The sequence below is a fragment of the Barbatula barbatula genome (assembly GCF_947034865.1).
Source record: "Barbatula barbatula genome assembly, chromosome: 2".
Taxonomy (NCBI): domain Eukaryota; kingdom Metazoa; phylum Chordata; class Actinopteri; order Cypriniformes; family Nemacheilidae; genus Barbatula; species Barbatula barbatula.
In genome coordinates this window covers 16114324-16130461 of record NC_136767.1, presented here as the reverse complement: position 1 = coordinate 16130461, position 16138 = coordinate 16114324, and the positions used below count along the sequence as shown (strand labels likewise).

General features: G+C 36.9%; 2 protein-coding genes across 2 annotated transcripts; one reads left to right on the top strand and one right to left on the bottom strand.

Moving 5' to 3' along the window:
• The first annotated feature begins 302 nt into the window (after positions 1-302).
• On the top strand, positions 303-8022 carry tagln2 (transgelin 2). The gene is made up of 5 exons (XM_079487471.1): positions 303-672; positions 4595-4780; positions 5094-5265; positions 6666-6768; positions 7392-8022. Exons 2-5 carry the CDS (start codon positions 4601-4603, stop codon positions 7537-7539), a joined length of 603 nt encoding a protein of 200 aa, XP_079343597.1. The 5' UTR covers positions 303-672; positions 4595-4600; the 3' UTR covers positions 7540-8022.
• Positions 8023-9282: 1260 nt separating this feature from the next.
• On the bottom strand, positions 9283-16019 carry il13ra2 (interleukin 13 receptor, alpha 2). The gene is made up of 10 exons (XM_079451363.1): positions 15968-16019; positions 14766-14889; positions 13399-13550; positions 12997-13150; positions 12456-12576; positions 11651-11835; positions 11416-11567; positions 10982-11126; positions 10705-10819; positions 9283-10630 (listed from the first exon to the last, which is right to left on the bottom strand). Exons 1-10 carry the CDS (start codon positions 15992-15994, stop codon positions 10543-10545), a joined length of 1263 nt encoding a protein of 420 aa, XP_079307489.1. The 5' UTR covers positions 15995-16019; the 3' UTR covers positions 9283-10542.
• Between the last annotated feature and the right edge of the window lie 119 nt (positions 16020-16138).

Here is a 16138-nt window from a genome sequence, read left to right as displayed (position 1 = left end):
GGAAGTTAAAAGTTTATAAATCATTGAATGACAAAACATTCCAACAAAAACGAAGCTACTTAAATTAGTGTTAGTCTGTAATTTCAATCGGATCAAAGGGTGATCCTTTCACTTTACCACCGTCGTACTGACTTTACCTCGTCTGTTTCATTTCACTGTCATGGTTGCATGTGTAACATCCTGTTTCATCAAGCCCTGCAACCATTAGCCACCTTTAAAAATGCCAAGATATTATGTGATTCACGATCCTATCAATCCTCCAGCCCTCTTCCTCCTCTACTGGGCGGAGTGGAAGAGAAGGCATGTGAAGAAATTCCTTGCTCTGTCCAGACCGCTGCTTTTCCCTCTCCCAAATAAGGACGTACATTGCAATACAGGAAAATGAGAGGAAAGAAGGGGCAGAACTTTGAAAAAAGTCATGACCTTTTATGGATGTTGTTGCCTCCTCTTTTACTCTTTCCTGCTCATTCTCACTCACTCTTTCTCATGCTCTATCTCACTCTGTGCTCATTTCACGAGGCTGGCACTCCCTGAGCCTGGACCCTGAACTCTGTCATAAAGAGGTAGATATACTCTCTCTCTCTATCTCTCTCTCACACACACAGCTGTGTGCACCAAAGAATACGCACTTTCATACCGAGACTACTGAGCAAGAGTTCTACACATAAACTGGTAAGTACATGTGAAATGACATGTAATACTGTGTAATGCTAAGATAAATGGCTTTGTAACGAATATGAACAAACGAAAGTGAGAGATTGTCTGTGTGTTTTTGTGTGTGAGAGAGAGAGCGAGAGAGTGAGAGATTTTGGTATAATAATGTTCTTTGGAAGTGTTGTGTCTGCTCTACATGTTTCTACATGTTGTGAGTTTTCAATGTGCGTGTCTGTCAGATATTTTTTAGCTGTTGCTGATGACATGTTGCAAGAGTATAATGTTCTCCTCCCTGCCATTTCCCTTACACAAACACACACAGATACACACAGAGAGACCAAGAAATAAGAACAACTCTTAATTGTAGGGGAAAATGTGTGTCATGCAGACAGATTATTATTCAATTATGGAGAATTGTACGTGACTGAGTGTGTGTCTGTGTGAGCTAACAAGAAGTTAAATAAATCTGATCAAACTTCAGTTAATGGAGCACATAACCGGTTTATTGTCTAAAAATACACAACGGGGTGTGAGGGTTGTGATATGTTTAAAATAAGTTTTAAAGTTTAAAAAATTCTGTCATCATTTACTCACCCTCTTGTAATTTCAACCCTTTATGACTTTCTTCTGCAAAACAGAAAAGAAGATATTTTGAAGATTGTTGATTACCAAACAACCGTGTCACCCATTGACTTCTTTGTGGTGATGTGTCCATACAATAGAAGTCAATGGGTGCCACCATTGTTCGGTTACCAACAATCTTCAAAATAAATTATTTTGCAGGTTTGAAATGACAAGAGGGTGAGTAAAGGATGACAGAATTTTCCTTATTGTGGTGAACCATCCCTTTAAATTAAATAAACATACTATAAGGGCTGTTATGGCATCAGATTTATATCACCGGGACTTGAATTTAAAAAAGCTTCCGAATTTATTACCTTGTATTTTTACTTTTAAATATTGGCTAATATAAACATTATATATATATATAAAAAGTTGGCTTAATCTACATCAAATGTGTACTTACAATTACAACATTGTGGGTTCCCAAAATGGCAGCCGCGCTGCCGAAGCGCCTCCTACTGGCTGTCACTAAATATAGCATCAGAGATTCGTTCTATACTCTTCAGCTGTGTCTCGTTTCGTAAGGCTGTGTCCTTGTGTCCTCCAGAGGTCGCATCCTCTAAAAGGATGCGGCATAGGCCTACGGAGAATCCTCAACATAGAATTAAACGAGACTTCTTTCGTAGGACATACTGGCAGAAAAGGAAACAGGAAGTACCACGTTGCTATGACAACACGTTGCGCTCGCACACCTGTCAAATTAATTTAAATGATTTTGATTGTTTTAAGAGGTAAAAAGTTGCTTACTTTCCACTCTAAACAATGCCAAAGGAGTTAAACAAATGTAACATTTTTGCCTTCCTGTCTTAAAACGCTATCACTAAACACTTGTAAACCTATTTACTACATCTGCCTGCTAAGATTATAAAAACATGACACAAATTAGTAAACTGTTTAAACACCACATATTTGATTGAAGGTGGAGCGCCTTGGCCGACGCAAGGAATTGTGGGTTTTCTCTAACAACAAAGGATACACCTCACGTGTCCTCCGAATTCTCTTGAAAGAAGATCGCGTTAGAAGGGTGCATTCTTTTTATGAAACGGGACAGTTTTGATGACGTAGCGGGCTTCGAATGAGACCTTCCCAAACGAGACACAGCTTTTGTCGACGGTCGATTGCTATTCCTTATATTCCCAGAAGTTAGGCTTGGTTCTGGCAAATTACATTTTAACTCCTGGAAATTTAGACTTGGTGCATGTTCAAGCTCAAACCAGAACGACACGTTTCCATGAAACAGTTTGCAACTGTCTGCAACAGGGTTTGAGATACAGTTTGGTGGGAGTGTCAAGAATGTCAGCCCAATCAGCAGCAACATGGATTTAACCCATACGGTATTAAAGAGACAGCCCAAGTAAAGTCGTTTAATGTCCGCTGCAGCTCTGTATACGCAACAATTGGAGATATTAGAAGAGATGTATTTTGCAGTATTCAACGCGCATTTATACCGATTTCATCACAACCGGGTGTTCACCACCATTTCCGTGTTGCTATGACATAAAAAAAAATGTACGACCTGAAATCGTGAACTTGAATAATTAAAACCTGAATTTCACAACACAAATTTTAGGATGGTGAATTCATAGAAAAGATTTTCAAATATTCTAAATTATGGACAATAAAATTCGAGGTGATAAATTAGGTAGCTTTTTTTAATTCAAGTCCTGGTGTAAATCTGACACCATAGGCTGTGCAATTAATCGAAAAATAATCAAAAGCGTAATTTTGCCCTTCAACAATCACAAAAAGAATCGAGGTAAAACGATTATTGTGCCGCATTCCATTTAACAAGAATCCTCTCTTTTCTTGTAGTGTAAATCATCCACAGCACACCTCGTCCTTTGCAGTGGTTCAGTTGTGGTAGTGCTCATTCATTTTTCTACTCTTTTGGCAACTCAATATGAAATTAAAATATATTTTTACTTATTTTACGTGTCTTATATGTTTTTAACCAATAGTGGGAATATTGCTGAAATAGTGGGATTATAACACCCTGTCCTATTAAGCGAATCTGTGCACTTATATAACATCTCACAGTCAAACACCATGCTCACAGCTGGAGTATTATAACTCTTTGTACTGCATGATTTTAAGCCTAAGGTCAAAAGCCCATAGTCAAACAGTCTGTTATATAATATAAAGATATACAATTTATTATGAGAAAAACAGTTTTATAAGGCTGTATGATTGCATCAGTCAATGCATGTGTGCTTTTGTTATCGTGTTTGTGTATTTGTACGTAGCCCAACAGGTGTTTACAAACAGGAAACTGCTTTGAGGATGTGAGCTAATTGGACAGCCATACACAGATATTTTCATCCAGGCACACAGACACACCAACACACATATATTTAGGCGCCACCTTCTCTACAAACATAGGAAGGGCGAGTTTGAATGTGTCATTTTGCAAATATCAAGCAGCGATAATGTCATTTTCACACATGAAAGATTAATGATTTATAGAGACTTTCTTCTTTTGTGTGTCTATAATTGTACATGTGTATGAACATCTTGTGAATGTCTGATATCATAACATCCCTGCTGACAGGACTAGCTTAGACCTTGTTGGGCCAGGCATGCTCATAAATAGATTTTAGTTTGGTGCTGGTCAAGCTGAGTGGTCTCTCCCGTGAAGTTGGGTGGGCAAGGTAGTGTTTTTGGTTAACCTTGTAGTTAAAAAGCCCAAAACTTGTTGTGACAAGACAAACAATGGCAGTCTTGAAGAGTCTTCAACAAAGATTAATAAGGTCAATGTTCAAAGAATGTATGTTTCAGCCTGCTCTCACAAACACCTATACTTCCACTTTTTGGCTAATCTGTTGTATTTTCAATTTGTTTTTGGACTGGATCCTGAAACTGAAACGGATAAAAATGAGATCCTGATAATCTAGTATGACTAGTATGTCAAAGTAAAAGTAATAAGAACATTTTGACATAAAGCCGCCTGCAGCATTGTGAAAACACACAATGATCTTGAGTTAAAGTCTGAATGGTCAATCTCTTTCTCCAGTTCAGAGGTTGTGTTGCAACATGTTCTCTGAAAGGACACAGTTGAGTTCACGCAGGTCCTAATTTCATCTGGAAGAGACCTTCAGATATTTTGCATTGAAAATGTAAAAGACTTGTGATTTGCATAGCTGGTCATTACAGTTAGACGTTCCTTTCATTGCTAGGTCCTTTGCTTACACACATTCTGGCATTTTACAAGTAAAACCATATCTGCCAGAACAGGTCACATGATCCGACAGCCTGCTTATTCATGTTCAACTGGGTTGGTTATAAATTGTTTCTGTTCTTTGTGTGTGTGTTTGCACAGTCAATAATGGCGAATAAAGGTCCATCCTATGGTCTGAGCCGTGAGGTGCAGAGTAAGATCGACAAGAAATATGATCCGGACCTTGAGGAGCGGCTGGTGCAATGGATAATCGCTCAATGTGGGGATGCTGTAGGAAAACCTCAAGCTGGAAAACAAGGCTTCCAGCAGTGGCTTAAAGATGGTTGTGTAAGTGTTTCACTATGTTCAAATAGATTAAGCCATAGCTAACATGCATTTACATTACATTTACTCAATTGCAGACACTTTTATTCAAAGCGACATACATTTCATTGTACTATACATTAGTTTCTGACTTTGTGCGATCCCCTGGGATCGAACACATGACATGGGCGTTGCTAGCGCCATGCTCTAATCACTGAGTCACAACAATGCTTGTCCAATCAGATTGCAGCACAAAAACAAGTATTTACCTAACATAGAATGATCCATAAAAGTCTTTACACTCATCATGGCACTCTTTTCCTTTCTGTCTAAATAGGTTTTGTGTGAGCTGATCAACAGTCTCCATAAAGATTCAAGGCCTGTGAAAAAGGTCCAAAGTTCTGGAATGGCTTTTAAACAGATGGAGCAGATTTCTCAGTTCCTCGCTGCTGCCGAGCGCTACGGAGTCACCAAGTCTGACATGTTCCAAACAGTCGACCTCTGGGAGGGTGAGTGTCCACTGACCCTGATGCACTGGGGATGACATATGCATTTTGTCAGCAAAATTCTGTCCATAAAAAGCAGTCCACGAAGTCCATGTATACAGCTAAACATTCATGGTGGTACTTATTAGAAACTTACCAGAAAACCCTTTTGGTGAACCTAAAAGAAAATCACAAGCAGATGTTTAAAGGAAAAGTACCTTTGAGTAGAGTTCACATCTCAAATGTCACAAAAACAGCCTTTTCCCACCTAATAAATGTTTGCCAAATTACGAAATATTCGATGTGTTGCTGACACAGAGAAGCTTATTCATGCATTTGTGATGCATTTCATGCCTCAAGACTTGACCACATGTAAAGCACTTCTTAGTGGTTGTCCTGCATCATCAATAAACAAACTATAGAGTTAGTTCAGAATGCAGCTGCCAGAGTTCTTACCAGGTCCAGAAAATACGATCACATAACCCCAATGTTATCAACCCTTCACTGGCTTCCCCATTAAGTATCGTATTGACTTTAAAGTTCTTTTGATCACTTATAAAGCCTTAAAGGGTTTAGCCGCTACCTACCTAACAGAGCTTCTATCACACTACAAGCCATCACGCTCTCTAAGATCTCAAAACTCCTGACTTTTGATAACACCTAGAATAACTAAATCCACCAAAGGGGGTCGAGCTTTATCACCTAAACTCTGGAATAGCCTTCCCGACACTATTCGAGGATCAGACACAATCGCCCAATTTAAATCTAGATTAAAGACACATCTTTTCAGCCAAGCATTCAACTAATGCAAAATATGCTAAATAAACCACCGGGAGACTGCTGACATTAGATATTATTTACTAGAATACTTTTACTTGTAATATAAACACCATGTGCTGTGTTTTACCTTTTTTGTGTTTTTCATTTTCTTATTTTCCCCTGTAAAGCTGCTTTGGAACAATTCACATTGTGAAAAGCACTATATAAATAAAATTGAATTGAATTGAAAAGTTTACCCAAATTATTTCTTTATTAATTAATTCTTTATTCAAATGATGTCTTCTGAACAAAACGATAGCTACTGTATATTTTATATGTTGAGCCTATTTAGCCAAGACAGGTCGTATAAGTATTTGACCATGTATAGATAAATTAAGTGTAAACCTAGATACAAATATTACATTGCAGATTTTTAGATTACAATTTAGATTACAGTCCAATTCTCCCTATTAAATAGTTGCTTACTAGCACTATGATATGGGCCATAAACATATTCTTATAAAGCACATATATATTATATATTCATAATGCCTTATTCTGCATAGTTAATACTAGTTATTATTCAGTTAAACTCTAAACTAAAATCTGACCAAAATAGGATATACTATATATTAAATCCCTAATTACTTGTTGTGTGCTGATAGGTAAGGACCTCGCCGCCGTGCAGATGACACTGATGTCTTTGGGGAGTCTGGCTGTTACTAAGGAAGATGGTTGTTACAAAGGTGACCCTAGTTGGTTCCACAAGTGAGTATTGTAATTTCTGCTTCCTGTTCTCAGAATGAACCGGCTGGCTGACCAGATACCATAGCGACCAGATAACAAAAACAAGCGGCTGTACTGGCAGTCTTGCGGTTGTGGTTCGTCGTCATAGCAACACGATTACAAACACTTATTGGCCAGACATTGGCCGTTTCTCAATTCCAAGAACACAAAGAACGGACTTGTGTTCTTGTGGAGATCGGTATTGCTATGCAGCCTCAGCAGAACGAACTTGGATGGACGCGCCACCTTGACTTCTGGGACAGCACACGAGGCTGCATACGATGCATGCTTTATATCGAGAACGCATCAGGGCACTTCCATGCGTTCTCTGTTCTTGTGTTCTTGAGTATTGGAACCAGACGTTGAAAGTTATTAATGACGTAGAGCGAGAAGTGGACATGCTGAAGAACGCATATTGAGAAGCGGACATTTTCACAATCTGTCAAATTTTAATGTGTGACCGTGGGATCAAGGAATGCAAATAAATTTGTGTGTTATAGAAAATCTGCTCGACTTTTAGACTATTTCGAAATATACAACAAAGAAGAGGGAAGGCTTTAAACAAATGTGTGTTTGTTTACACATACTCTTGTTCTTATCTTTAGGAAAGCCCATGAGAACAGGAGGGATTTCACTGACGATCAGCTGAAGGAGGGTCAGAGTGTCATTGGCCTACAGATGGGCACTAACAAAGGGGCATCGCAGGCGGGCATGACTGGATACGGTCGACCTCGGCAGATCTTCAACAACTAATAAAAACCTGATGACCTGCAATCTGCAATCCAAGTCTTTCTTGGCACATCAACAGAATGGACCAGGCACTTCTCCTCAGTTAAACAGTGAACAGAATACACACAACTTATTACAGCCAATATTTACAATCATTTACAAATCGGTTTTGTACTGCACAACATCTGAAATCGCTGAAAGGTTCTTGTGAAATTGTGGCATTCTTTTCTTGTATACATTCCATTATTAATCTGCTTCAAAAGCTTTAAATGATGCAGATCTACATTCCATTGTTCAGACATAAAAATGCATTGTGTTGCACTCCATGAAAATGTAAGGTGAAGTTTGGTCTTCCGCAGTTAGATATTTGGGGGATTGTATTTGTATGCTCTTCTATGATCTAACACCCTGATCTACATGAGTGTACTGCTATACTTTAAGAACTCAATCTGTTTGTACGTTGAAGAGTAACTGATTTTGCTAATAAAATTGTGTTCAGTCTAGAAATGTTATTGTGTTTTTTTGTGTTCTAACCTTGTTACACATTTGTGTAACAGAGTTATGTAGGAAGCTTGCGGTCACAGATGATAAAAGCTTTTCACAGTACAGCAAAATGCTTTAAAGTGTGGGGGAAAGAGAGGTGGGGTCTAAGAGTGGAACATAATATCTTCTTTCCATCATTGTTTTTCTCTCACTAAATCGAGAAAGAGAGAGAGAGAGAGAGAGAGAGAGAGAGAGAGAGAGAGATGGGGGGGAGAGATGATCACTGTTTATTTGTTTGTACCTACACATAAACAAAGAAGACAATAACAAGTTATTATGACTTGACTATTCTGACAGAAATCCTAGCAATGCTGTCTGCAAACCTTCTTCATTCCTGTTTCTGTTACTAACAACCCATTGTACAGACTTCCTTCCTTTCCCTCATCTGGACATTGCTATTTCCCGAGCCGTTCATTATATTCTTTTACAAATATAGTTTTTTGGGTTATTTTATGTGATCTGTGTCTGTGGAAAAAATTATGAATCATTTTTGTTTTCAAGAATAATGTTCAGTTAAAAACAAGGAAAGACTATTTTTTTATGGTCCCGGAGAGCCGTAAACTCAGCATGATCAGAGTCATGTTAGGATTACATAGAGAGAGAAGCTAATTGGATGGCCTTTTTCCATTGAAGAATTGTGTTGCAAGTTCTCTAAGATGCTTGGAACAACTTCCTGCCAACTCCCTTATAAATTATGAAGAGAACTGGTACTGTTTAGAAGCCAAGTGCTGATATGTACTACCACATTTTATAAATACCTTTAGTTATTTATTAAGGGTTCTGTTTTTTAGAATTAAAACTAAACAGTTACATTTGTATTAAACATTAAATGTTTGCACAGTACAATCTCTGATGGAACAGAGAACCAGTATTTTAAGTACACTAGCAAACATACTGTGAGTAAACAACAAAATGTTGCAGTCTAGTACACAGGGGAAAGTAAAACAGAATGATGACCTTAGTTTTTAAATCTATTTTGCAACTTGCATGCAGCTAACTGGCTCAATGCCATAAGACATAATAGCTCTGCGAAGGAGATTGTTGTGGTCAGTAGCCTCCTGAACTATGACAAACATACAAATTGTCTTATGCTGCCCCCTGGTGTTTTACTGACAGAAACCTTCTCCATGCCACCCTATTCCCTACACATGGATGTGAACCATTCTGAAAATCGAAAACTTAGCATAGTAAAACTGCAGGTAAATCTCCAAACACACAACAGCTAGCAGCAGTAAAATGTTTTATTACTTTGTGTATACCAGTTTTATATAAACTTAAAAGATGAGGTAATTAGATAGGAAAACATATTTAAATAAAACAAAGAAGTTGATGACATTTACAACATACTATCATACAGACTACATAAATATTTCTAAAGTACACAATGAAGAGCAAATTTAAATAAAAACTTTCCCCAAAATGTAAATAATTCTAAAACGGTCTGACCCTGTTTTCTGCACAAGACAAACCAACAGCACTGCATGTTTCTCTGTTCATTGACAATATACACACCTAAGAACCATTGACAATTGGCCATCCACATGGCTGTGTCATCTATAAGAGCTATTATACAGTAGGTGTTCGGACAATGAGTCTCTTATCAGAGCTTGAATCGTTTTGCTAAAAGCACATATTTGATGTTAAAGTGATAGTCATTTACTTTCCCTCTTGTCATTTCGAACCTTTATGAATTCTTTCTTCCGCAGAACACAAAAGAAGATATTTTGAAGAAAGTTGTTAACCGAACAGCCAGTTACCAACATTCCTCAAAATATCTTCTTTGACGTTCTACAGAAAAGAGAGAAAGTCATTCAGGTTTGAAATGACAAGAGGCTGAGTAAATTATCACAGAATGTTTCTTTTTGGGTGATCTATTGTTTAAAACTCATTTACTTCATTTTATAAATAACTTTGTTCTGCTGAACACAAAGGAAGATATTTGGATTAGTTTGCAATTTTGAGTTCTGGGCATCATTGACTACTATAATAGGAAAAATGTAATGTTAGTTAAATGTGTAGTTTTCCATCAGTGTGTGGTTTACAGACTTCACATATATTTTTTCATTGTGTATTTATTTGATGGTGTAAAACTTGTAATTTCATAATGTAAGCAACAGTAAAACATATCTCAAATACTGAAACAGTCATGAACAAGCTAATAAAGGAAATAAAATAATGGCAAGCTCCTTGGCATTTCCTTGGCAAATCTATTGCGTGAGTAACTTTGACAATTTACACGTCCATGTAAACATAACAGGACGTATAGTCGGTAGACAATCTGGTTCACAAGTTCAGGTAAATGCTGTGGTCCATATCACTCAGCTGTCATAACCAGCTATTGTTATCGCTCTGATCATCATACATTCAGTGCAGTTTAGAACGCTTAAATCGCTAGGCATTATATGCTTCGATTTGGCACAAAACTGAAACAAAATATTTACAGGTGACAGTGCATGACAAGATTAGAAAAATAAAGATATCGAATCACTGGCAAATTGGACTGAGGGCTGTGGGAAGGGTTTCATTAATCTTCTGCTTGTATAGAGTGTAGATAACGTCATTCTTTCTGCACCTGTCAGAACAGACATGGGTTAAGTGAGGTTCTATAGTTCAGGATAAAAACACATATAAAATAAATATACTCACGACTTCTTTAAAATCCACAATGAAAGACAGAGTATGAGGACTACAACAACAGTGATGCCCAACACCAGATTAAGACGATCCCATGACGGTATATATTGGGTTTCCTCTTCTAAAGCTGATAGGGGAATAACCATGAGTAATTTGTGGATTCGTTTTTGGAAAGAAAAGGAAAGCACATTTACAAATTCCAAGTCTAATAGACTTACTTGGCTATATACAATTTGAGAGAATACTATATGACCTAATATTTTAAAATATTACATTATTTTAGTCTAACCTGTACATGTTGTTTGGCTCCAATCGCTCCAAAGTCCCTGATCAGCACAGTACATGCTCATCTTTGACCTGACCCGAAAGCAGGTAAATTTACTTTCTCTATCCTTTGGGAAATCGTAGGATGTTTTCTCAAGAAGTTTCCTGTGCTGATGGAGGAAGATAAATGTAAAATGCTAGACTGGATTTCTTAGTAGCATTTTTAATATTTGATTTGGCTCACAAACTGAGCAAAACTTGGCTCGGCGGTGCATGTAACTATTAGAACTGTTCCGAAAAGTAAAATACTTTATCATATTTTCAACTGAATTAATGTTTCTCATGCTGCTCTTTGAAGGCTTTATGAAGTTTTATGAATAACATTTCGATATATGGTGTCCTTATTTATTGATCATTTTGTTTTAAAAGCACTGAAAGAATAACTATAATATACTATACCCGTTTCTCTTCGCCATCTTTCATCACAACATTTCTCTCCAGCTCATATTCCAAGCAATGATCTGGAACTAAACCACTGGGTGGCACCCAATCTAACCTCAACTGTTCATCAGTATCTAACATCTGAAGAGAAGAAACCGCTGCTGGTTTTACTGCAGAAAGCAAGACAGAAATATAAGAGAAATGTTCTCTGAACATTGTTGAGCTGTTGATTGTTTGCTGTTTGTGTAGTTACCATAATTTTGGATCTCCAAAGAGAAGAAGGCCGCTCTCAGGCTTCCAGCGGCAGATGATCCATTGACACACATATTAAACTGAGAGAACTCTAACAGAGATTGTTGAGGAAACCTGCATCCTCGCCGAGCCTCATTTAATATGATGTATTCTGGGCATTCCTTTGTTTCATCCATTTCTCTATGCCTGGGACATACACATATACTTGTTTATTCTGTAATTTTGTATATTTATACTTTGGTCAGCTAATAAAGATTGTATATCATTTTGTAAGTCGCTTTGGATAAATATATTTTCAGTATCATTACAGTTTATCATATCAATACAGTAGTGAACATTATGGGTGTCACTGAAAGTAAAGAATCCACGGAACAACACACCTATTTTATGACGTGGCTAACTGGTATGAATTTGTACACCGTGAATCGTATAAAAACAAATGATTTGTCAAATAAATACTGAAGCGTCACCTCTAACCCAACCCTAAAAGGGACAGTTCACCCAAAAATGAAAATTCTGTCATTATTTACTCACCCTCTTGTAATGTCAAACCTGTATGGTTTTCTTTCTTCTACAGAACACAAAAGAAGAATGTTGGTAAACAACGATGGTACCCATTTACTTGCATTGATTTTGTGTCCATACAATAGAAGCGTATAGGTACCGTCGTTGTTCGCTTATCAACATTCTTCAAACTATTACTTTAAATCGAATTAAAATGTACAAATTCATACAAATCAGCCCCATTGCGTGATAGTTACGAAATTGCTGTAAGCTTTTGTTGGTGCTTGAATAAAGTTCCTCACCAGTAATACAGGTAGTACTGTGAATTTGAGGGCTGGACAGGTCCTGACTCCCACGTGCAGTCCATATACTCCTTCTCATGGAAAACACAGTGAAACTCTCTTATTCTTGACTCTTCCACACCTGAGCCAAAAGGACAGATGACAACCAGAATTAAAAAGAAGAAAAAAATGCCTTTAGGACAGCTTACAAGGAAATATTACATAATAATTGTCATAATGATATAATCAAATTTTGTTTTGTTACGAGGGTGTGTTTTTTCTATTCAATATGCTCAATTTGGTCTGTAAAGCTTACGCAGTAAGGTTCAAGTAAAACGGCCTGGAAACTATTGAGAAACCTTTACGTTGGAATGCAGCTTTGTGTAAATATTTGCGTTTTCAACCTCACCAATAGTACACACATTCAGAATGAAAAAAGAATGACGTTAGACAATAGCATCTGTGCTATGTTACTTAGAATTCTGTGTTGTAATCATTATTAACCCTACAGCTCACAGCCTTCAGCGAAGGTGACTTTTGTAATGCAGAGGACTTTGTTTACCTGTAAGGTCAGGTGTGTACTCCCTGTCTGCCTCCTCTCCTTGGACCTCTGTCCCATTGGTGCAAGTGCATTCCATCATAGTGACAATTCTTATCTTGATGGGTTTCTCAAGGTCAAACTGGGCAGAATAACTCAGTTTATGTGTTCGGACAATCTGTATAACATAAAGTGAGAGAAGGCTGTGAGATGTGCTTCTTAAGATGCTGCCATAGCAGAACATGCAGGTGTCATTCAATATTTTTCTTGAATGTTGAGCAGCATGCGAACAGGAGATTCTTAGCAGGCTCCTCAATGAAACACAGCTTGATAAAACTCTGATGGAAATCTTGATCAATTACAGCAAACCCTTATTAATAAAAATATGATTCGTGTGCTATATAGGAGATTTATTTAAATTCTTACTCTCCAGCGCTCCTCATAGGTGTCATAGTATCGGAGCTGGTATCTGATTTTGCAGTCTGTGATGTTCTGAAGGCTGGCTGGTTGATCCCAGTGGATTGTAAGGTAACCAAGGTTTCCAGGGTCTGTTATGTGAATGTTGGCAGGTGGATCCACTATGGAAAATGATACTTTGTGTAATCATAATAGTGAAGATTATCATAATGATTGTTCTCTGACAGATGGTTGACAGTTTGTTATTTTGTCATATAACTTGTATGATTACTAAGATAATACACTTAGAGAAGGGTATACTGTAAATCATTGTCAACATTTGTGAGTGTAGTGACATGAGTTACGAATTTTGTGAAGTACAAAGAAAACATGACTAAATATCACCCCAAAGGCTCGTCATGGTCTGGTTAAATCAGTGTTTCTCAAACTTTTTCTGCCATTAGCCACTTTGGAGGTAGGGTAGGGGTCCGAGCACCACCTCTCCCAAATGTCATTGTTTTGTTTTGAGTGTATGGTCAATAATAAAGTAATTAATAGATATAGGCACAAAAATGTCTAAATTCCCACCCATTTGTGGCGCCCTACTTGTCATGTGTCTATTCCCCACCAGTGGGGCCCGCCCCACACTTTGAGAAACACTAGGTTAAATCAAACAAGGTTTGATTCAGTTGTTCCAAGGCCATAGGTTCAAATCTTAAAGAAAAAGTGGGTTGTTAATAAATAAACCGTAACTGTGTCCTATGGTGTGAAAGCAAAAATTTTGAAAAACACCCCAATAAAGATATTTCTCTCTCATGCTTATATGATGAATATTGTTAATATAAAACAATGTACAGTATTATTAACATTTTGTTTTCTACATTTTTGCTATGTCACACCATAGGGCACGTGTACGATATATTTGTCAACTACCCATGTACTGATAGAAAGTATATATGCATGAATGTAAAGTATAAAGTATTAACATATTTTGATTTTGATTGCACAAGCTATTGCAAAATCTATTGGACATAGTCCAAATTATCTTAGATCTGTGACGCAAAGTCACGGTACAACCCATTGCTGCCGACATAAAGTGAAGCAATCGAGGAAATACAAAAAGAATGATGTTGCAAAAGTCATACCGTACATTACAATAAAAAGAAACTTTCAGCAGATTATCGATAAACATTGATCCCCGTTATCTTCGATAGTATGGACACAAAACCACTGAGACATTTCTCAAAAATATCTTCCTTCGTATTCCACATAAGAACGTAATGTATCAAAGTCAATAACATGCAAATGGTCATGCAAATGTGGAATGGCATGTATTTTATCTAGCTGTGCTCTCCAAATGGTGTAATAATTTATTTGGAATCAGTCATTAAACTTACCAGACACCCCACAGGCCAAAACAGCAGATGTTGAGACTGGCTTTTGAGTCATTAAAACTATCATGACAGCAGAGAGCAATGCAAATTCCTTATTCAGCAGCAGAATATTCCTCAGAAGTGTCATCTGTGTCAAGAGAGGAAAGTTCGAACTGTGTTTATTCAGTTCTCTAGTCTTGTTTTATTACTTTCAAATGGGATGTGTCAGAAGTGATGAGCACTTCTCATGAAACGTTCATTGTTCAATTGTTTTAATCCCCAGGAAAGCTTGTTCAGCCATGTTACAGTTCTTTGGCATGGCAACCACAAAGCACCTGTTCAACAATACTGTACATTTAATTTGTTCTTAGCCTAAAATGGTCATACATGCTCAAATAATATGTAAATATATGTGAAATAGTATGATGAGCAGGTTCTTAGGAATACATATTGTACAATTCAATGGAACATGTGGTCACAAGCATACCTGGCAGAATCTAAGAAATGCTAAGAAAAGTAAGAGGAATTTTGAAAATAAATGTTTGTTTTTAATTTAGTACTGACCTGAACAAGTTATTTCACATAGCAGATGTTTACATAAAGTCCTCTGCACAGAATAATATTTACATTTATAAATATAAACCAAACAAACATTACTTTTCAAAATGACTCTTACTGTTCTTAAATGTTGAATGATTTTCCAGAATTTGCAAAGTGTATGTAAACTTTAAATGTATGTTCATATGAATATTACATTTGTATGCTTCTAAATTAAAATCAATAATAAAATAAAAATGTGTTTTATATAAATGTTTAGAATTTAGATGTATGTAAAGAAATGCTTCAAATATCTCATTTCATAAACGCATGTGGACATATATAATAATCCAGGTCTTTTTAACACTAATGTGAACTTGCCAAAAAAGGGAAAAAGTAAATGGAAAGAAATTATGAAAGTTTCAAACTGCAGTATAGATAACATAAGAAAGATGGAAGCATTTTTATAGACAGACTCAATCCCTCTGTATGTCAGCATTCAGGTTTGACCACAATACTTAGACCTTGTATTTCAACATACAGTATATTTTCTTAAAAAAGTAGTGATCAACTAAAACTTCTGATATCAAGTATATTGCATAAAGTTGCTTAGAGAGGATATACAAATATCTACATTTAAACAACAGGAAAACAGTATAAAGACTAAAGAAGAGAGAGAGTATACTCACAGTCAAAGTCTGATGGTATAAGTTCATTCAGTTGCTTTATGATGGTCTGAATGAATGTTTCTCATGGTTCTTAGTATTTGTATGGGCTCATGACACCCTCTAGTGTGTGTACGCACACTTGTAGTGTGCTATCCGGGTAGATTTGTGGTGTGGGAAAAATCCTGTCAGAGA